The sequence below is a fragment of the Geotrypetes seraphini genome, chromosome 8, assembly GCF_902459505.1.
Source record: "Geotrypetes seraphini chromosome 8, aGeoSer1.1, whole genome shotgun sequence".
In the NCBI taxonomy this organism is placed as follows: Eukaryota; Metazoa; Chordata; class Amphibia; order Gymnophiona; family Dermophiidae; genus Geotrypetes; species Geotrypetes seraphini.
The window spans coordinates 63,280,221-63,303,575 of NC_047091.1; the positions used below are offsets into that span (position 1 = coordinate 63,280,221).

The 23,355-nt window shown below is 42.4% G+C and overlaps 1 protein-coding gene across 1 annotated transcript in view; it reads right to left on the reverse strand.

Moving 5' to 3' along the window:
- Positions 1–23,355, reverse strand: part of KAT5 (lysine acetyltransferase 5) — a 267,178-nt gene that overhangs the window by 52,126 nt on the left and 191,697 nt on the right. The window contains 2 exon segments of the mRNA XM_033954195.1: positions 2,081–2,170; positions 8,622–8,870. Of these exon segments, the coding sequence (XP_033810086.1) occupies positions 2,081–2,170; positions 8,622–8,870 (339 nt within the window).

The window sequence follows — 23,355 nt, forward strand, 5'->3', positions numbered from 1 at the left end:
AGCAAGGGAGCAGATTGACATGCTGGGATCCAAAGGCTGAACAGACTGCCACACTGCCTCTGCCTCTGAGAGGGAGACACTGGCATAGCCTACTTTCTCATGAAAGCCTGATACATCATATCCACAAATTCCGGTGGAAAATAGTACCCGGCGGCCAGAGCTGATCTGCAGGACTCAGATTTGGAATGTTTTGAAGACTTATGAGACTTTTCCCTGGAACTGCGCTTGTGTTTCATGGAAGCGCCCTCCTCGCCCAAATTTGGCGTCCCGGATGCTGGAATCATGTCTCTGGCGGAGCTGGAGGAAAACAGGGCCTCACCGGAGGATAGTGTAGGATCCACACACGGTTCATGCCCCTCGCAGGCCATGGCGCACGTGATATACAGCTGTGAATGCATCAGCCATCAGCCACATTTACTGCATGAATCCATGCCATCCTGTCCTGAGGTGCCCATCTGTGAAGTTTGGAGCAAAAACAAAGCTTCTAATACCAAAATATATGCTTTAAAAAACTTTAAAGAAAATCCAAGATGGCCACCATGGGTGCCAATTTTGCCTGAAAAACGCCCGTTAAATACGCAGGAAAACGTGCAAAATGGCAATTTTATAGGGGGGGACCAGGGTATGCAGGGAAACCACCCAAAACCCCAGTTTGAGCACCTCCCAAAATCAGCAAACTCTGACTCACAGACACCACAGAGAGCTGTGCTGCAATGAAAGTCTATGGCAGCCTGCAATACACAGTACAAGCAAGATCAGTACCTCAGTAGCTGATTAAACTGGATTTTTCAAGTCTTCTGACTGCCTAACTTTCCCTGTCACCACAGATCACGACCACCAGGACCCCTCAGGGAAATTAGGGAAGACATGCAGTCTGGTTCTCATCCCAGCGTACCTCCACGGAACCACAGCAGCCTGTGCTCTACCCCATTGTGGACGAACCAGGGGAGAGATGGCTCCTGATCCTGGAGACCCTATCCAATCTGCAGGCTGTCTAGAGGGCTTACTGCAGTTTAAGCTCACAGAGCACCCTCCAGAAGCAGACAAAATTTAAAATGTCTGTGATCTCCTGCCGAAGGATCACTCACACAAAGTTGATCTATAGCATGAGGGCAAACATGAAAAATAAATAAAAAAGACTAGGAATTGAAAAGAAATCACGAGCAGAAGAGAATGATTTCAACCATGCAGAGAAACTGCAGGTATAAAACTGGGCATGACAGGAAACTCCCGGGCAGGTAGCCCAAAGGGGAGGGATCAAGTTTTAGTAGTTCTGCAGCAGAAGCTACCATACAAGATCCCTCGAGTTCAGCCTCCAGAGGGATTGTATAAGAATATATAATATTGCAGCAAGGTTCCTTTTTAATGCTTCTCATTTTGATCATAGCACCCGATTTCTTAGAGATCTTCATTGGCTGCCAGTTCACATTTGTATAAATTTCAAGTTATTTTGTTTTGTTCATAGGGTACTCTATTCTGAGACTCTAAGCTTACCTTTCTACCTTAATTGCAGCTTACACTCCAACAGTTCACTCAGGTTATTAGATGCTCATCATTTAGTTATACCTCTACCTTTCCAAGGCTTATTATAAGTCTACATGTAAATCCACTTTCTTTTTTCAGGGCCCTATGTTATGGAATTACTTGCCAGAGTTTATTAAAAGTTTGGTATCTTTTCCAGCATTTTAAAAAGTGTTGAAAACTCATTTTTATGAATTAACCTATACTTAAAATTTCTTGGTTTTCTTTTTGTTTTATAGGATGTTGAATTCTGTGGATGAAAATTCTTGTTGATTATAACAGTACAATTTTTTTTAAATTAGTTTGATTGTGTTCTGTCTGTCTGAAACTTTTATTTTTATTATTATGGAGTTCCCTTCTAAATTATTTTATTAATCTGTATACCTCTTTGGTATTTTGGAAAGGAAGTATATTAAGTATTTTAAATAAACCATAAATCTGGGCCTATGGTTTTCCTGGAAGAACCCAAAACATAAAGGAATCTTCAACTGAGTGCTGAGTATGAACAATAAGCTTTAGACAGCAAGAATCTAGTAATATGGTAATGAAAGCCACTTGCCTTGTTCTTCCGACCATCTATTTCAAAGAAGGAAATGGTCCCTTTCCTGTAGATCTCATTGCCTGGTGGATGTCGAAGGTTACACTTTGTCTTACAAAAGAAGAAACACAACAGTGACACAGACAAATAAACTGTTATACAGCACATGAGATTCCTAGTCTTGCAGGAAAAATCAGGGGCAGCAAACAAAGACAAGAACTACTAGGGCATCAGAAACAGGTAAGGAGAAATAAAGAGGCAAACTTTATTACACAGAACATATCAAAAAATATGTTTCGGACACTATGATATTAAGGACATTTAATTAAAGAATTTCACTTCACCCTTTCCCCTTCTTTAAGGCCTATCAAGTTACAGCTGAGAGTACGACTACTAGGTATGTCTGCTGTCATGTCACTAGTCCTTTCACAAATAGTCTGGAGACAAAACTGTGACCACATATTACTGTAATTACCTCTGCATGTACTTCTCTCAGCCCCTCTGTAGTCTGAAATCACACTAGACACTTTCCTTGGTTCATCATGAGTTACAGCTCTGACCATCTATTGTGTGTCTCTGCACACATCTCTTCCCCAGCCCCCCACTCAACTTGGACTTGCAGCTATGAATTCAAAATGTTTCTTTAGGCACTTCTCCGGGTCCCTCCCTTATAGCTGAGATTTTACACTACTTGGAAAGCATGATTCTATTAAAAAAGAATGTGTCAGTTGCAGTGTGTGAATTTGAAAAGGAGATGTGGCCAGGGGAGGGGCATGGGCGGATTATAAGTTATGTGCATTGTTATAAAATATGCCTGATCCACACACAACTGAGGGATAGGCATTTAGGCTTAGTTTTAGCAGGCATAAATGGGTGCGCCTATGTGTCAGGTCAAAAGCGCGCCGGGACAAAGGCACGCGCAGACAATTGAGCGCAGCGCAGAGGCGCGCGCCGAAGAAAATTACTGTTTTTAGGGGCTCCGACGGGGGGGGTATGGGGGGAACCCCCCCCCACTTTACTTAATACAGATCGCGCTGCGTTGTGGGGGCGTTGGGGGGTTGTAACCCCCCACATTTTACTGAAAACTTCACTTTTTCCCTGTTTTTAGGGAAAAAGTTAAGTTTCCAGTAAAATGTGGGGGGTTACAACCCCCCAAACCCCCCACAACGCCGCCGCGATCTGTATTAAGTAAAGTGGGGGGGCTCCCCAACAAAACCCCCCCGTCGGAGCCCCTAAAAACAGTAATTTTCTTCGGCGCACGCCTCCGTCTTGCGCTCAGTTGTCGGCGCGTGCATTTGTCTTCCGCGATTATGTCTATGAACCAAAAATTATGTGGCTACTGGTGCTTAGTGCAATTCTATAACAGGAAAGCTAGACTCGGGAGAATCTATGGACACAGTGTACTTGGATTTCAGTAAAGCTTTTGACAGCGTCCCACACCGTAGACTGTTAAGCAAGATGAAATCGATGGGGTTAGGTGAGACACTAACTGCATGGGTTAATGATTGGCTGAGTGGTAGACTTCAGAGGGTGGTGGTCAACAGCACCCTCTCTGAGACATCGGAGGTGACTAGCGGAGTGCCACAGGGTTCTGTCCTAGGTCCATTTCTTTTTAACATATTCATAAGGGACTTGTCCCGAGGACTTCAGGGTAAAGTAACACTATTCGCCGATGACACCAAACTATGTAATATAGTAGGTGAAAGCAATCTGCAGGATAGTATGAAGCAGGATCTGCTTACGTTGGAAAACTGGTCCTCGACATGGCAGCTGGGCTTCAACGCTAAGAAATGTAAGGTCATGCATCTCGGCAGCGGAAATCCATGCAAAACTTACACCTTAAATGGAGAAACACTAGCTAGGATTTCAGAAGAACGAGACTTGGGAGTAATCATCAGTGCAGACATGAAGGCTGCCAAACAAGTAGAGAAGGCCTCATCCAAGGCAAGGCAAGGCAAATGATGGGATGTATCAGTAGAAGCTTCGTCAGCCACAAACCTGAAGTCATAATGCCACTATACAGAACCATGGTGAGACCTCATCTGGAATACTGTGTGCAATTCTGGAGGCCACATTACCGTAAAGACGTGCTTAGAGTTGAGTCGGTTCAGCGGATGGCCACTAGGATGATATCCGGGCTCAAGGGTCTCTCGTACGAAGAAAGACTAAACAAATTGCAGCTCTACTCTCTAGAGGAACGCAGGGAAAGGGGGGACATGATTGAGACATTTAAATACATCACAGGACGTGTCGAGGTGGAAGACGACATCTTCTTTCCCAAAGGACCCTCGGTCACAAGGGGGCACCCGCTCAAACTCAGAGGAGGGAAATTTAATGGTGACACCAGGAAGTATTTCTTCACAGAAAGGGTAGTAGATCACTGGAACAAGCTTCCAATGCAGGTGATCAAGGCCACCAGCGTGCTTGACTTTAAGAATAAATGGGACATCCACGTGGGATCCCTATGAGGGTAGAGTTAAGGAACTAGGTCACTAGCACTCAGACTTAATGGGGTGGGTCAGAAGAGTGGGCAGACTTGATGGGCTATAGCCCTTTTCTGTCGTCAACTTTCTATGTTTCTATGTTCAAGTCAGCATCAATTTTTTGGTGCTATATATAGAATCAGGTCCTAAGGGAATAATTTCTTAATCATCAGGCTTTACACACCACTTCCGGGTCAGCCATAGGAGCCGCTGCCCGCAGCTTTTATCAAGAGAAACGACTGTGGTTGGAAGGAGGGAGCCAGCCAAAAGAAGGTTAACACCTGTGGGAGGGGAGTGCGAACCTGGGACACAGAAGGGAGGGAGAGAGAGAGGTGCATTGGGACATGGGGGAGGGGCACATTGGGACTCGGGAAGGAGGGAGAGGAGACACTGAAGGTTTAACGAGGACCCCCGTTGTAAGTGTAAGTCCGACATAAGTCAGATGTTTGGAAAACGGGGACTGCCTATATTTTGGAATAAACTCTTCCTAAACAAAGTCAATGTTGCCATTTTCTGTAATTCCACAAGCAGTTTATTCCAAATCTTGGGGCCTAATACATTTGGACAAGAATCTAAGGACAGAGTTTTTCAGTAATTTCTGATAAGATCTAAGCATACAGGTAGGTTCATACTGATAGATAACTCCAAGTAAGCTAGTTGGGGGGCAATATGCAACGAAATTTAACTGTCCAAAAATGGATCCTGGTCATTTTCAATGGCACTTAACGTATTTTTCGCTCTATAAGACGCACCTGACCATAGACCATAGACCTGTAGAGGAGGAAGAACCAAGAAAAAAAATATTCTGAACCAAATGGTGTGCCCCGTCTCCCCTCTGGTGGTCTAGTGGTAGGCCGGGACAGGGTACAGGGCATGTCTAGTGGTGGGCACATCTAATGGTAGGCACGTCTAATGGCAGCCAGCCAGTCCCAAGCCAGCCAGAACCCCCCTACCTTTTTTTTTTTTTTTAATCTCTATTAGGCAAAATCATACTGCATGCAAGTACATCAATAGCACTGGCAGTGCTGAATACAACCAAAAACAGAATAACAATAACAAGATGAAGTAAAGATCAAGCATAGTGTACAGTATCAGAACTCAAGGCATGCCCAATTCAAAATTTTTATTATGGCGAAATCTAAAGTACCCGTCCCCTGTGTACAACCCTTCCAGCAAAACAGAGAAAAGCAGCCCCCACGATCCACAAAACCTTCCCATCTCTCCCCTCATTGTGTGGTAGCCTTTTTATTTGAAATCTGTTTTTTATTAACAAGAAAAAACAAAATCACAAGGGCAATATGACATGCAACAAAAACACTGTTTTACAAGTAGAAATATCTGCCAAAGAGGACTGGACTCTTATATCCTCCAAGGCCACAAGAAGAACCCCCCTCCCCCAGGCCCCCCCATTGAATCCCCCCAACCCCAGCCCCCAAAACGAACAGCACAGAAGAAAACCAAGTTCAGACCCCCGTACCTTTTTAAATCCCTCTCTCCCTCCCTAGAAGGCTGTCTCGGTATTTTTATCATCCCCCCGGTACCTTTCTAAAACACCCCCACCCCCGCCACACCTTGTTAAAAACATCCTGGTGGTCCAGCGTGATTCCTCCTTTGCTAGCTGTCTCCTATTTCCCGGCCAGGAGTGCGGCGATCAGGCGCGAGCTTTCCGCACTCCTGCCTGGCCCTTCGCTACTTTCTGATTGGTTACTGTCAGTTCCCACGGGGTAAGAAATTGTACCTTCGCTCCATAAGACGCACCGAGATTTCCACCCACTTTTGGGTGGAAAAAAGTGCGTCTTACGGAGCGAAAAATATGGTAACTGGTTAGTGATACTGAAAATGACCAGTAGGCACCTAATGCAAGACCAGCTATTTTGAGGGTATTTTGGGGGTGGAGTCAGCACTTAACTGGTCAAGGTAATCTCAAAAATAGGACCACCTAAAAGTAAGTTATTTCTTTATGCAGTACCTCATAGCTGGTTAAGTGGTGTAGATGGCTCCAGAAATCCAGAAATTTAATTCTGGAACCTGGATAAGGCTTGGTATTGAATTTCCAGACATAATGCCAACAATGGTCAGCAAAACACTGAATGCTTGGCTGAATATCGATCCCTTGGTGTTTGAAAATAATATAATTTAAATATCAAAGCCATTAGTTTGAACATAGTTACTATGTGAAGCATCAAAAGTGTGCCTATTTTATGAAGATAAGAGGCTCCCATGTGCCATTAAAACAGACACCACCTATATTGACACCTATATTTTCTCACACAAATTTATACTTGTTCTGAAGGTGTACATGTTTTGTAAAATATGCACCTACATCACAATCCCACATGATAGGCATTCCTGGGGGGGGGGGGGAAGCTTATTTGCAGATTCTGCTTTTGTGTATTGTGTATGTTACCTTTTAACCTGTTCTGGGCTCCTTTGGGAGAAAGGGTAAAAATCTTAACGAATGAATAAATAAATAATGTAAAAGTAGGAACATCTTACAGAATGCCTATAATTTTACAAATGTATATCCTTGCACAATTTTAAAAGCCATTTTCTGTGCATAATATGCTTTACGTGGATGAAGGTGCTATATGGAATTATATGGATGCTCTTTTCAAGTGAGAAATGGATGTAAGATTTCAAATACATAGTCAGTTAAGACAGGAGTACCACAAGGTTCTGCACTCTGCCTTACTATTTAATATCTACATGGCTACCATAGGTAAATTATTTGAAACTTTAGGGGTAGATTAGCGAATATATGCAGATTATATTTTTTTCTTTCTAGTAGATGGATGGAAAGATAATTTTGAAAAACCATTGCGTGAATATATGAGTAAAATTGAGGAGTGGATGGGAAAACATGGTTTGAAACTATATGTAGATAAAATTGAAATAATGTTGGTAGGAAAACTGGATCCTCAATGGCCTACGGAAGTGGATATTATTGATGATGTTCTCCCAGTGCATGAGTTCATGACTATTTTAGGTGTAAGACTTGATTCTGGGCTAAAAATGAAGTTGCAAGTAAGCAAGACTGTTCAAGCTTAGTTTTCACTGATGCATCTGATGTATCGACTGAAACCAAAGTTAACACCATATGATTTTCAAACTGTAGTTCACGCTATGGATTTGTCGAGACTTTATTATGTTCTTTATCTTGGAATAACAAAGGTTAGATGCAAAGCACTGCAGGTCACACAAAATGCGGCAGCAAGATTGATAACGGGTTTGTCCAAATATGATCACATTTCGCCTTATCTCCAAAAATTGCATTGGCTACCAGTCATCTTCAGAATACAGTACAAAGCCTTAATGATTTGTCATCAATTTCTGTACGGAAATATTCCAGAATTGTTTAAAAATAACATATCTAGCTATATTCCAAAAAGATCTTTGTGTTCTGAAAATTTGGCCCTACTGAAGACGACTGTGAATCCAAGTGTTGGTTGATACTGGTAAAAAGAGCTTTTGTTGTGCAGGAGTTAAGATTTGGAACTCTTTGGTAGGGCAGATACGGAATTGTTGCAAGAAGGGTGCATTTAGAAAATTACTCAAAACGCAGTTATTTGTTGATGCTTTCTTTTAGACATACCTTTGGCCCTACGTTATTAATTTTAGCTATGATATGTTATTAATTTGTAGCCATGATTTCTAAGTTTTATTATTATGCAATGTTATGTTATCATTTTTTAGCTATGAATTTTTATGTTTTGCTTGTATGTCTATTTTACTATGTTCTTAAAATTATGTATGTATATTCTGTTAACTGTTTAGTTTTAAACAGTATAGAAATTTTTTTAAATAAATAAATAAAATCCCTAGGTGGCTCACCAGACAATTCCCCTTGAATCTCCATGGTCTGCCTCAAGTTACAATTGTGACAACACATTACCCTTTCAGAAGTATCTTGTTTAAACTTGATCATAATTAGTTTTGTAATGTTTTTTTTTTTAATTTAGAGTCAACCTAAATAGACTTTCTTAAAATGTAAACTGTTCTGAGCCATTTGATTATAATGGTACATTAAAAAATTTTATTGCTATTATGCCATTTCTTGAGTTACAGCTGTAGACACGCACCAGATGTCTCTGAAGACATTTCAGACTCTTGACGTATTTGAGACAAAATTCGCAAAGGTAAAGGACTGGTAAGGCTGTGAGTTCCTGCGGGTAGGGTGAGAAATACCAGGGCTTTAGCCGGTGTCGGCCCAGCTCAATGCACTCGATATTCTTCATGCGGGTAATGATGTCATCATGGCTCCGGTCCGAAACCAGACTGCCAGTCATGCGTGGAGCCGATGGGATACCATCAGAGCTATCCTGGGAGTCCTGCAGGAAAGTCACAGGCAACAATCAGCATATCATGGCATGAAAGCCTGACAGTGGCACAGGGTTATGACATTCACTTTGTAATGCTGAGGAAGAGACTGTGTCATCAGCTTCAGGATAGGCTGTGGCATTAGGAGAAAGTCTCACAAAGGGAAGATTAGGTACTTACCTTGATAATCTTCTTTCTGATAACACAGCATAGGAGCCCTGACAGTAGATGATCATCCCGTACTCACGAGTTGACTGCAGAAGGAAGAAATTAATACTCTTCAGCTTCACCTCCTTCTCCAGTGCTGTAGCGCCATCCAGTTTGTCCCAAAGCAATTTAATAGCACTAAAATAGAGAAATAAGAAGAGGGGGGAATCTCCCCACTAAACTAAATTAGGTCTGATTTGGTCTGTAAAACATATAAAACAAGGTTAACAACATAGGAGGAATGAATAGCCAGCCTCCTACAACCTGTAACCAGCATTCAATTTACGGAACTCAGAGACTCAGTTACTGCTTTAACTTTTAGTGCCTCCTCTTTTTTTTTTCATCTGACTGACAGGAGAAAATCTCTAGCTCTGGACACACGTTTGTCTGAACAGTAGGCAGGTGAACTTCAGTCTGACCAAGCAGGGTGTCAGGACTCTTATGCTGTGTTAATAGAAAGATTATCAAGGTAAGTGCCTAATCTTCCTTTCTGTTACACAAAGCATATGAATCCCGACAGTAGGTGACAGACCAAAGCAGACTCCTGAATCTAGGGTGGGATGAGTCTGCGCTTAACAATGAAAACCCAAAAATGGTATCCTCTCTCGCTGCCACATCCACCCTATAAAACTTTGTGAATGTATAGAGAGTGGTCCATGTAGCTGCTCTACAAATCTCTTCAGGAGTTACTGCCCTTGTCGCCACCCATGAAGAAGCTACACTTCTGGTAGAGTGTGCTCTGAAAACAATTGACGGCTGTTTTGCTCAGCTAATGTAAGTGATGATAGCCATCCAAATCCATCAGGAGATGGTCGTCTTAGATGCAGGCTTGGCTAAACTAGCAGCATTGATTAAGACAAAAAGATGATCTGAAAGTCAAAACTCACTGGTCACTTCTAGATAACGAAAACGACTTCACCATACATCCAGCAATTTCAACACTTCATCCCTTTTCTTGGAACTCGTAGTCTGAAAGGTGGACCTGACTTCTTGATTGACAAGGAAAGATGACACCACCTTCGGTAAATATGAAGGTACAGTATAAAGAGAAACTCCCACTTCTGTAATTCTGAGGAACAGTTCCCTGCTTGAAAGTGGCTAGATCTCCGAGACTCTCCTTGCTTAGGTTTTGGCTAGTGTTAGATCCAGCAAGAAAGCCTCCTGTAAAGGCTCAAAAGGTGCCTTGCAAAGGTTGCTTAGGACAATATTAAGGTTCCACATAGGAAACAGCTGTCTTAGCAGAGGTCTTAACTTGACTGCCCCTTCAAAATCTGACTATATCCGGATATGAGGTCAAGGAGAATTTTTCCACTCGGGCTCTGAAACATGAGAGACCTACAACTTGCACTTTAAGGGATCCTACTGCCAAGCTCCTTTTTCAGATCTGCCTGAAGAAACACCAAAACCACTAACAGAGCTCTCCAAGATCTAACTGATCATTTGGTTGAAACAATCTCCAGGTCATAGCATAAGCCACCCTGGTTGCTGGTCTCTCTGATCTAAAGAGGGTAGAAAACAACTACATCCGAATAACCTTTCTGCCCTAGGGCTGCATGCTCAAGAGCCATGATGTAAAACCAAAGCATTCTGGATTCTCTAGGGGAACTGGATCCTAAGATAAGAGATCCGGATGCACTGGTAGCCTGATACCTTTGTCTCTTTGTGGCCAATCTGGAGCCATTAGGATATCTGTGATAGTTTGCTATCTGATGGATGACCCGGCCTATCATGGGCCACAGGAGAAACACAAAGCAAACCTTTGGTTTGACCAAGGTTGGACCAGGGCGTCTAAGCCGTTGCTTCCTGGCTCGGCTCTTCTGCTGAAACCCCCCCCCCCAAAAAAAACGAGCCACCTTTTTGCTGTCTGCCAACATCATGAGGTTGATCATTGGATGCCCCCAGCATCTTACTATGCAGTCGAATGCCCTCTGGGACAGTGACCACTCCCCCGGGTGTAAAGTCTTTCTGCTTGCACACCATCTACTACCACAACATGCACTGCTGAAATCGCTTGCAGATGGAATTCTGTCCAATTGAATAGCAGCTTGGACTCCTCATGCCTCCCGGTTCATCGACCTAAGACACTACTGAGATTGATCGACCAGTTGATCGACCTAAGACACTACTGAGATTGACTTTCTCCACTACTAAGACACTACTAAGATTGACTTTTCCAGCCTCTTCAGGGCAGCTCCACTGATACCGGGAGCTGCCCCAACTGAAACCCTGCCTTTCCGCTGGAGGGAAAGAGATCAGGTCAGCGTGGGAGACCAGCTCAGTCTCCCAATGCCCCCTAAGGCTCTAACTTTAACTTCCAATTTCTTCAGGGGGTGGGGTGGGTTCTAATAGGCCTCAGAGCTGTTACCAAGATCTGAAGTGTACTGCTAAGGAAAAGTTCCCAATTAGGACTTGGCCCAGATGAACTATGCGAGATTTGGGTAGTGAGAGTTAATTCCCTCTACATAAGTTCCCAATTAGGACTTGTCCTAGTTGAATTATGTGAGATTTGGGTTGTGAGAATTAACCCCCTCAACACAATCAGTACTATATGAAATTGACTACTGTTAAGGAACAAGCAGACTGCTTAGTATCAATTAAATAACCCAGAAATTGGGTCAGGCCAGGGGAAATCAATATAGCTATTGTGACAGGAAGGTGTCACATTAATCTGCAAACATGAATTTCCTATTGATTCTATTGATCTAGTTAACAAGTGGTGTCATTAAGGATATTAATGCACTCTATCCACAATTACACTTAGTCCATTACTCCGAAGAACCTATTAGGCTCATAACTAACCAACAGGAAGATAGAGTAAATCATATTAATGTAATTACAAGCTATAGAAGACATTAACGTACCCTCAAAAAAAGGATAAGGGAAGTAAAACCTATTAGAACCACCACATCCACCAGACCTATCACATCCACTTCTGTTCCTTGTGCATACCTTAACACCAGATACGTAAGAAACAAAGCTTTTTTAATCAAAGATTGGATCATCAGCAAGCAAATAGCCTGTCTTTTTCTAACGGAAACATGGTTATTGTCTGAAGAAGATCCAATAATAAATGACCTTCTACCAGATAACTACAAAATTCTCATGCTAAATCAGGATGGCAGAAGAGGGGGAGGCTTAGCAGTTGTTTTTAAGGAAGGATTTGAACTTGAACTATTGGATTCCAAAATGACCAATCAGTTAGAAATATTAGCCTGCAAAATTAGCAATAAGGAACTAGAAGAATTCCTTTTTTGCATACTATTTTATGTCCCACCGAAAAGTTGGACAAAAGTCAGAGAGAATTTCTGCAAATTTGTTCTACATAATTCAATTACTCCTTCATACAATATTATTGCAGGAGACAAACTTACACTTAGATGAAGAGGACAACCCAGAAGTGAAAGATTTTAAAAACTTCCTATCTTTGCTTAATTATAATCTCCCTTTAACCACACAAACACATGAAAAAGGCCTTCATTTAGACGTAGTAGCTATGTCCACAAAGGAGATTTTAGATCCTTCCATCTCTCTATCGGAGAGCACATGGTGTCATGATATCTGGTCTGATCATTTTACTTACTATTTTAATTTAACCTGGACTCATCTAAAATCTAAAACACAACAAAGAATAAATAAAGAACATCTCACAAGGGGCCATATCAACCCAGAGGAATATTGGTCTCAATACGAATTACGAGCGGAGATAGGAGAAAGGGTTGATTTCTGGGATCATTGGATGAAAACGAGCACATCCATCCTAGACAAAATTGCCCCTAAACAAAATAGTAAAAGCTGCCCAAATAAACATAACAAATGGTTTGCATAACAAATGAAACTAGTAGTAAGACGAGTGGAAAGGATCTGGAAAAAAAAAAAAAAAAAAATCGGAAAAACTGTCAGATCCAACATAAAAATCTACAAATTGATAAAAGATAAACGTAAAGCATTCTACTCATCTAAAATTGACTCATCCAATACTAGCTCAAAAGGAATCAATACAAAAGAATTGTTCAACTTGGTTACAAATTTATTTGATACCACACGCTACACTCAACCCATGCATAATATTAAGTTACCTTCAGCAAACAATCTAGTACAGCACTTTGACTCAAAAATTAAAAACTTAAGGAATAACTGCTCGGCAAACGACATATATGATCATCAAATAGTTAACAGACAAGGAAATGAAACACCAGCGGATATGATTTGGAACTCCTTTCAAGATTTAGAATGGAATAATTACATCAAATTATACAACAAGTACACTAAATCGTAATGCATTTTGGACTCCTGTTCCCCAGAAATTATGAAAACAGCCCCATTAGACTTTAAACTAACATTGTTGAATCATTTGACCGAAAATTTAAAAAATGGAAAATTCCCTATTAATAAGGGTCACATTATAATAACCCCAATTCCAAAAAATCGTAAGGAATCACTAGCATTAGTAACCAACTACAGACCAGTAGCATCCATTCCATTTTTTGTAAAAATCATGGAAGGATTAGTACACACCCAATTGATGGAATATCTTGATCAGTTCTCTCTCTTACATGAAACTCAGTCCAGACCTTTGTTTAGCACTGAGACAGTAATTGCAGCCATCTTGGATAATTTATGCTCCTTGTTTAGCAGGGGCCTTAATGCCCTGATTATGCAATTTGATATGTGCTCCGCCTTTGACTTAGTAGACCATGGGAAATTGTTACAATGCTTAGATGCAATTGGTATCAGAGGAGAGGTGTTAAACTGGTTCCGAGGCTTCTTTATGTCCCCGCACCTATCAAGTTCGTTTTAATTACAATCTCTCGGACAACTGGAGTAACCCATCTGGCGTCCCACAGGGGTCACCACTATCCCTTTTCAATGTTTACATGTCATCATTAGGTGCACAACTGTCCCAACTAGGGATAAAATTATTCAGTTACGCAGACGACTTTACGATCATCTCATCCCATTCGCCACCTCTCTCTCAGAAGTTACTCCCATGGCAACAGAAGTACTAAATTCGATGGAACGATGGATTTAGACTGAAGCTTAATTCAGAAAAAACAAAATTATTTGTAGCTTCGTCACACCCACTAGATACTAAAACACCACTGTGCATCAACAAACTTAGTTACCCTATTCAACCCACTATGAAGGTTCTGGGCGTAATGCTGGATCAGGGCCTAACCATGAAAGACCAGGTGGACTCTTTGGTTAAAAAGGTTTTTTTTTACTCTCTGGAAGCTTCGGTCCATTAGAGCATATTTTGATGCATCATCATTTACAATCTTGGTACAATCCCTCATACTGAGCCAACTGGATTACTGCAATATCGCCTATCTGGCAATTTCCCAGAAGAATATGCAGCGATTGCAACTAGTGCAAAATGTGGCAGTCAGGCTGATCTTTGGGTTGAAGAAGTTTGATCATATAACTCCCTCCTACCAACTCCTGCATTGGCTGCCGATGGAGGCACGTGTGTAGTTTAAATTTGGCTGCTTTTGCTTTAAGGTACTATTCGGCCTAGCCCCAAAATACATAACCGACCTTTTCTCTTTTTCAATCAATAGATATAAGAGAAGCTCAAACTTGAATTTTGTTTCTCCTCCGGTTAGAGGATGTAAATTTAAAAGACATCACCAACATCTTTTCTCTTATCAAGCAGCATTATGGGGCCATGATCTTAAACAATTACTTACACTTGCCAATTCCTATGGGGAATTTAGGAGACACTTAAAAACATATCTGTTCCTAAAGTACATAGGAAGCTGATTTGCATAATCTCTCCCACAATAACTGATCTCTAGAGCTGTTAATCAATAGATTTTAACTATGTTAATTCTACTCAATCTGTAGCATTTCTAATCATTGTAAACTGCATAGAACTTCACAGTCCTGCGGTATATAAACTGTTGTTATTATTATTACTGTGGAATAGACTGAGAACAAACTGACCACTTTGCCTTCCAGGTGTTTCTCCAGAATTTGTAAGGTGAGCCAAATGGCCCATAGTTCCAGACAGTTTATAGACCACTTCCTCTGTGTGCTAGTCCATTGGCCTTGAACTGGATGCCTAAAACAGAGACCTCCCCAGTTGTAGAGGCTGGTATCGGTCGTCAAAATCACCCAATTGGGTATGCGCAACAGCACACCTGCCAGGAACTCCTGACGCAGCTACCAACGCAAGTTACACCAGGCTTCCACTGTCCATGACAGGGGCTGCTAAAGTAAATCCATCTGTGGGGACCAACAGGACAACAGGGCCTGCTGAAGGGGACGCATTATGCACTCTTGCCCAGGAAACTACTTTTATTGTCACTGTCATGGTACCCTAACACCTAGAGATAGTGACACACTGTGAGAACTGACATCACCAGGAAGTCTGAGATCTGTTTCTGTTTCATCTGTTTCTGTTTGCATGGTTCAAGAAGAAAGACATGGCTTTCCACCTTGTTGAAGCATAGTCCCCAGTACACCAAGTTCTGTATTAGTTCTAAGCAACTCTTGCAGAAGTTGATAATCCAACCCAGGTCCTGCAACAGCTGGATCACTTGAGGTACCACCCTTTCTCCTTCTACTTTGGACGGGGCCCTGATCAGCCAATCAACCAAGTAATGTCCCTCTTTCTGAGATGGGCCGCTGCCACAGTCATCATTTTGGTGAAGGTGCGCAGCGTTGTTGCTACCCTGAAAGGGATTGTGGAGAATTGGAAATGTCTCCCTAGAACATATAATCTCAAGAATCTTCTGTGCTCTGAAAATGCCAGATGCGATCCCCCAGCTGTGAGGGTGCTAGATGGGGCTATGCCCGAGGCTCCTGCCCTTCCCACACTTGCCCCATAGCACATGATACAAAGCTACTTTTCTGCTAGCCATCTATCGCAAATCTGGCATAAAATAGGGGTATCTCTATTAGAGGAGTCCATCCCAAGTGATTAAATGTGAAATCAAGGGTTTTTTGAGGCAGATTGAGGCTTTAATCAAAATCGGGAAAATCCAACATTACCGTTACGGCAACATGGTCACACTAAAAAAAAACGGCCTGGGAAAACCCATCCAAGGGTCAAAAAATTCTGGGAAGGGATTTTGGAAGTGGGGGACCCTAAAAGCATCCCCACAAATGCTTAAAACATGCAAACTCAGATTCTCCTCCACCCCCCCCCCACCATACACACCCACTTTTCCCATAGACTTCTAAAGGCAGTCCTCACTGTCTGTCTGTGCTGGTTAGAATGTCGCAGCTAACACAGAAGCTGCAATTTGGAGAGGACACTGCCTTACTCAGCAAACTAAATCTTCAAGCTGGGATCTTTGGGCTGTTAGTCAGACTAAAAGCCTGACAGCCGCAGATCCATGCCTGAGCAAGGGAAGGAAGGCATGCAGCCAGTACCCACAAAGCCCAAAGGGACTGACACTGGGGCCAAACAGATTGTGCTCATGCACCTGCTAAATCAGGATGAGAACCAGCTTCAAGGGGAACGGACCCCATTCTCCACATGGTTCAATGCAGGCCAGATGAACAGAAACTCTGAGGGTTACCTGCCAGCAGCAGACTTCTGACATAGAGTCTGTGTCCTCTCCCAGGCAGAGCTAACCTGGGGTCACTGGGAACATTACATTACATTAGTGATTTCTATTCTGCCATTACCTTGCGGTTTAAGGCAGATTACATAAGAGTTGTCATGAAGTTACAAGATATATAGGCAGATTACATAAGAATTGTCGTGAAATTAGGTAATACATGTTGGGTAATTTAAACATTTTAGATTTGATAAGGAGTAGACAGTATAGTACTGAAAAGCCTCGGATTCTGATTTTAAAAACTCAAAATAAAAGACTGTCAGAGCAGATCAAAAAGTACACCTTCTCAACTCGCTTGCAAAAGGAAAAAAAACCTGAAGAGGGTGCTGCAGCATTGAAGGAGGCAGCTGTAGCTGAAGAATGTTAATTTCATCCTTTTGCAGTCAACTCGCGAGTATGGGATAATCACCTACTGTCAGGCTCATATGCTTTGTGTAACAATTAGAATAATACAGTGCATTATCCTCAAGGAATGTGCTAAAAAAATCATTTTTCTCTGATGTGTTGCAAAGTTAACACAAAGAAAATTCTTTAAGAGGAAATAGACTTAGAATGTTTTCATAAAACATGTCCAGCAAAACTTTTAAACTATATAATGCTTGTAATAACAGTTTTTGCCAGTATAATAACGTGTAATCCATTGAGGAACAGCTGAGGGTGGCCCAGAACATTTAATATTTTCACATAATCTCTCCTTCTAGAAATCATAATTATGTAACTGAAAATAAATGCTATTTGTGTGTGTGAAGTAAACCTAAAAGACATACACTTTTCTTAAAGGGAATGCTCTTTAAAAATTAAGTACTCAGGAGGAGTATTAACTGTCCCCTCCTATCCATGCCCTGGTAACTCATGATCCCTTAAAAGAACTATTTTCACTGAACTTATTCTTTATTCTCTCTCCAGTCCATTCCCGATGACTAGGTATATGCTCTCCTTCTAGCAGATGGATACTGAGAATTACTGAGTGACATCATCCTATAATTTCCATGCAACCCTAAGCCAGTTAGTATTTTTCAGTCTCCATCAGCTGATAGGCAAGTACCTGTGCAGCCTTCTTCTGGGTAGCCTTTGATTGGGTATGCCAGTTTTGACCCCACAAAAAAGAAAAAGAAAGAAGGGTAGCTTGTAACTACAAAAAAAAAAGAATAAAGAGAAATTCAAGCTTGCAGCCTTCACTACCCTTAGTCCGTTTCCTCTCCTAGGTGGTACTCAAGGAACCCCATTTTGTATGAAAGAAGAGAGGGGAGCTAGGCACAAGGATGACAGAGCAGGTGAGGAGAAGTGGGGATTTAAACACTGAAGAGTGCACTCCCAGGGCAAAAGAACAGCTGCTTAAAACAGAATTATCATATAGAGAACTCAACTCCAGATCTTTCTGCAGGGCTGGGAAGAGGTCTTTGTTGACTTGGTGGGTAGCTTTGTTCTGCTGGAAATTGTGGGAGCCATTGCCAAATAGTATGGCTGCTCCCTCAGAAAAGGCACACTACAATGCTTCTTGTAGCACGCAGCATGTAGTGTCACCAGTGGGCAGACTTTACCATGTTTATACAAAGCCTGGCCTTTAGGATGTGGCTGCTTTGGGGACCATCAGCACTAGCACTAAGGCAGGGTGGATGGCCCCAAAGGTGCTGCACAAGGAGCAAGTTCTGATGGGAAATGCAGCCATTTTGTTTGTGATCTTGACAGCTCAGCATCTATTAGATGAGCTTTTGGTGCTCACTCTACATGATTCCATAAGCCAGCTGATCTCCTTTTCCTCTGGAGTATGTGGTACTTCTCCGTCAGGCCTTTTGCTTGAAGCAGGGGTTTCTCATTCCTTCTTGGTTAGATTCCATTGGGGTAGGGATTTAGAGGGGTCGACAGGGGTCAAAGTGTTATATTTGTCATCTGCATTTGAGTGCCTTCTATAGATAACCTTGGAAGAGTGGATCTTGGAGGTCATAATAATCAGTTATTCCTTATTGTTTTGCCTCTTCTAGACACCTTCCTAGAATCTCCCTCCTGGTCAACTCATAAGGCTCTTGCTGTTCATTAAACATTGGACAGACCTCTGGCTTTAGAGGTAGCGGTTCCTGTGCCTCCCAAAGAATAAGGTTCTGGCAGATATTCCATTTATTTTATAGTGCCCAAAATGGAAGGTTCCTTTTGTCTGATACTGGATCTCAAGAGAATCAACTGGGCTTGCGGATCATGTCCTTTCACATGGTGACACTGAGGTCAATTATTGAAGTGGTTTAGCATAGAGAGTTTTTCAACTCCTTAGATCAACTCCGGTGCAAAGAATGGCCACCCGGATGGTCTCGGGACTCAAGGATCTACCATACAAAAAACGGCTTGACAAATTACAGCTATACTCGCTCGAGGAGCGCAGAGAGAGGGGGGACATGATCGAGACGTTCAAGTATCTTACAGGCCGAATCGAGGCGGAGGAAGATATCTTCTTTTTCAAGGGTCCCACAACAACAAGAGGGCATCCGTTGAAAATCAGGGGCGGGAAACTACGAGGTGACACCAGGAAATTCTTTTTCACTGAAAGAGTGGTTGATCGCTGGAATAGTCTTCCACTACAGGTGATTGAGGCCAGCAGCGTGCCTGATTTTAAGGCCAAATGGGATCGGCACATGGGATCTATTCACAGGGCAAAGGTAGGGGAGGGACATTAAGGTGGGCAGACTAGATGGGCCGTGGGCCCTTATCTGCCGTCTATTTCTATGTTTCTATGTTTCTATCTGTCTGCAGTATTTTCTGCATATATGGAACAGAGGTGCTTGTGTTTTGAGCAGCCATTACCAGTTCAAGGCCTTATACTTCAGTTTGACCACAGCTCCATAGACATTCTCTAAGTTGATGCTAGTGGTGGCAGCGCATCTTGGGCAGGAGGGAGTCTCAGTTTACCCTTACCTGGCCAATTGGTTGAATCATGCAAAGTCCTTCAAAGAGAGAAGAAAGGTTACAGATCAGGTGGTCTATTAACTGCAGCATTTAGGCAGGATAATGAAATTGGCAACGAGTGTTATGGTTCCAAAACAAAGGTTGGAATCTTTGGGAGTCTGCTTTGATATTCTCAAAAGCAAGGTCTTTCTGTTAGAGGAGGGGAATCTAAATTCCACTCATAGATTTGGCCTCTCAAGCCTTCAAGCCTGGGAAGTGCTGCAAGTGTTGGGGAGATGGAAGCCATGATTGAGGCAGTACCTTGCACCAGGGTGCATCCGCATCTGCTCCATGAGGCCTTGTTGTCAACCTGGTATCCTTGGTTGGATGAGCTCTCTTGCTGCCTGGTTCTCAGGTGGATGGTGAGATGCAATCTGCATTGATGCCTGGACAGGTACAATCTATTTTGGGGCATGGATTTGGGGATGCTCAAAATGGATTCTTGTAACCACTCTCACCTCTGACAATTGTTAAGCAGCTTAAACTTATTGGATTTGTAGTCTATAATATTACCAGGCTCTACCACTGTGATTCATAAGAATAGCCTTACTGGGTCAGACCAATGGTCCATCTAGCCCAGTATCCCGTCTTCACAGGGGTCAATCCAAGTCACAAGTACCTGGCAAAAAAACCAAGGCAAGAAGTGGCTTCCCCCATGTCTGTCTCAACAGCAGACTATAGACTTTTCCTCCAGGAACTTCTCCAAACCTTTTTTTTTTTTTAAACCAGCTACATTAACCATTCTTACCACATCCTCTGGCAACGTGTTCCAGAGCTTAACTATTCTCTGAGTATAAATTATTTCTTCCTATTGGTTAAAAGTATTACTCTAACTTCATCGAGTATTCCTTAGTCTTTGTAAATTTTGATGCAGTAAAAAATCAATTCACTTGTACCCATTCTACACCACTCAGGATTTTGTAGACTTCAATCATATCTCCCCTCAGCTGTCTCTTTTCCAAGCTGAAGAGCACTAACCTCTTTAATCTTTCCTCATATGAGAAGAGTTCCATCCCCTTTATCATCTTGGTGACTGTTCTCTGAACCTTTTCTAGTGTCACTATATCTTTTTAGAGGTAAGGAGACCAGAACTGAATGCAATATTTAAGGTGAGGTCTCACCATTGAGCGATACAGAGGCATTATAACATTCTTAGTCTTGTTTACCTTCCATTTTCTAATAATTCCTAGCGTCTTGTTTGCTTTTTTTGGCTTCTGCCGTACATTGGGAGAAAGGTTTCAGCGCATTGTCCACGATTCCTTAAACAACTTTAATACAAACTTAAAACAAAGAAATAAACTTACAGTTCAGTAGATCTTAAGGAATTTATTCTCTCACAGAATTCACATTAATCCGGCACTTCCTATGAAATAGGGCAAGCTGGGAATGTATTTTCACACACTTTGTGAAGTGGTAATACTATGCTCCAGCTTCTCTCACTATGTGTTTCAGCTAGCAAAATCCAAAAATAAAATCAGAAGGGGTACAGTACTCTCCTATAGCCATGTGCAGTTCTAAAATGGAGTCAGCTATCTCCACACACAAGAGCAGCAACCAGGAGAAACTGGTGCTCAGTCCACCAAGGATACAGAAGTGTACTCTGGGAGAATATCTTAAAGAAACACTCTTACTGCTTACATATAAATATACACAAGCAATCTGCATTCATGAAGGTGGAGGCAGAACAGCTGATGCCAGTCTGCACATTTAAGTGCTCATTGTCTGGGGTGGGTAGTACAGGGTTGCTGGTCAAGAACATAGGCAGTAAAATCATTCAATCACTTGGAGACAAGGGCCATTTGGTTTATGCTGCTGGCATTCTGAAACCTGGTTCTGCTTAGGGCAGTCAGGGTTTTATCTGACAATGCTACAGCTGTGGCATATGTCAACTGCCAAGGGGTTACCAAGTCACCTGCTGGCACAGGAAGTAGCCAAACTCATGGATTGGTTGGAACGGCATATTCTGTTACTTTCAACAGCCTATTTTGCAGAGACCAGCAACATGGGGAAGTAGACTACCAAAGCAGAAACAGGCTAGATCCAGGAGACTGGTCCCTGTCAGAAGACTTCTTTTAGAGAACTGTAAGGAGTTGAAAATGCTTGGTGATGGAACTATTGGCTTTGTCAGCAAATACTCAGGCACCAAAGTTCTTCACTCACAGAACAGACTGCTTCTCCACAGAGACAGATGTCTCAGTCCAGCCTTGGCTCCATCCAGGATTACTTTATTTGTTCCCTTTGTGGTTGTTGATAGGCCAAGTGATACTGAGGATTGAGGCACACTAGGGTTTAGTGATTCTGGTGGTGCTGGATTGGCTGAGAAGACATTGGGATAGGAATTTGGTGAGGTTGAAGCTCAGGGATCATCTGCAATTGACATTGTTGCATAATCTGTCTCAGGGGTCTGTTCAGATGCCAGATGTAAAGAAAGATTAGGTTCTTACCTTGATAATCTTCTTTCTTATAGAGGCACATCAGTCTTGAACCACTGGGTAGTCACCCTCAAACCATGAGTTTTATTATAGAAGGCATCAATCATTTTCTTCGGCTCCACCTCCCTTCCCAGTGGGCTGTGCTGTAACCACTCAGGCCCGGATTCTTCATACTGCGCCGATATAGGCGGTTGCTGATCACGTGTCAATCATGCAACGGCGCCTTCTGGGAAAGATAGGTGCTGGAAATGTAGGCCAGAGTTTTCCAGGCCTACATTTCCGGCGCTTATTTTTGTTGTGAATTGTGCCTAAGTAGGCGCTTTAGGCTACCTAATGTCACTTCCAGCATTAAGGAGCCATGTCCATAGTGGCTTCAGGCGGCCTAAAGTGCCTACAGAGGCGAGATTCCAGCACCTTGAAACTCAGTTAAAAACATCATTTAAATGGTGTGTGTTTTTACTAAGCTTAGATGCCTATCGTGCCTAAAAAATCTGTGCCAGTTAGAGAATCCAGGCAAGTGTGTACCAAAGCGATGGAATACCAGCCTAACAAATACACAGAAAGGAGTATGAAGAAGCTCCCACACAACTAATTACTGTTCAGTTCTACTCTGTAACAAAACATTAATAAAACATTATAACTGTAGACTTGAAGTTGAAAATAAGGTAGAACGAACAAACTGCTTACCTGAGTGCAACCTGCACCAACTGTCATAGAATTCTGGTCATCATCTCAACCAAGGTAGACATCTCTTTACTTTGCAACCCTGCTTGATAGGTAAATGCAAACATCTGGTAAAACATATCTGTTTTAAGCAGTGAGTACACTCTCACTTCACATACTTCTGAACCCCAAAGCAAGCAATAGTGAATCTAAGGTAGGCTTCAAGATTTGATGTGCCTCTTTACAAGAAAGAAGATTATCGAGGTAAGAACCTAATCTTTCTTTGTAGTGCAAGAGACAGACATATCAGTCTTGAAAGACTGTGATATACCTAAGCTATCCCCAAAGTCTAGGGTGGGATAGATGAGCCTACTGCTAGAACTGAGCACCCAAAAGCCATGTCCAGGCAAGCTGCCACATTCACCCTGTAGAACTTCGTAAAGGTATGAAGGCTGGCCCAAGTAGCTGCCCTACAAATCTCCTCAGGCGGAACAGACGGACTCCATCCATGAAGCTACCATATCCCTAGTGGAGTGCGCCTACATAGAGATCAGAGATTGTTTCCCATACTTGATGTATGCTGAAGAAATGGACATGTGCAGTGTGTGGCGCAGTGGTTGGATCTACAGCCTCAGCACCCTGGGGTTGTGGGTTCAAAACCCGCGCTGCTCCTTGTGACCCTGGGCAAGTCA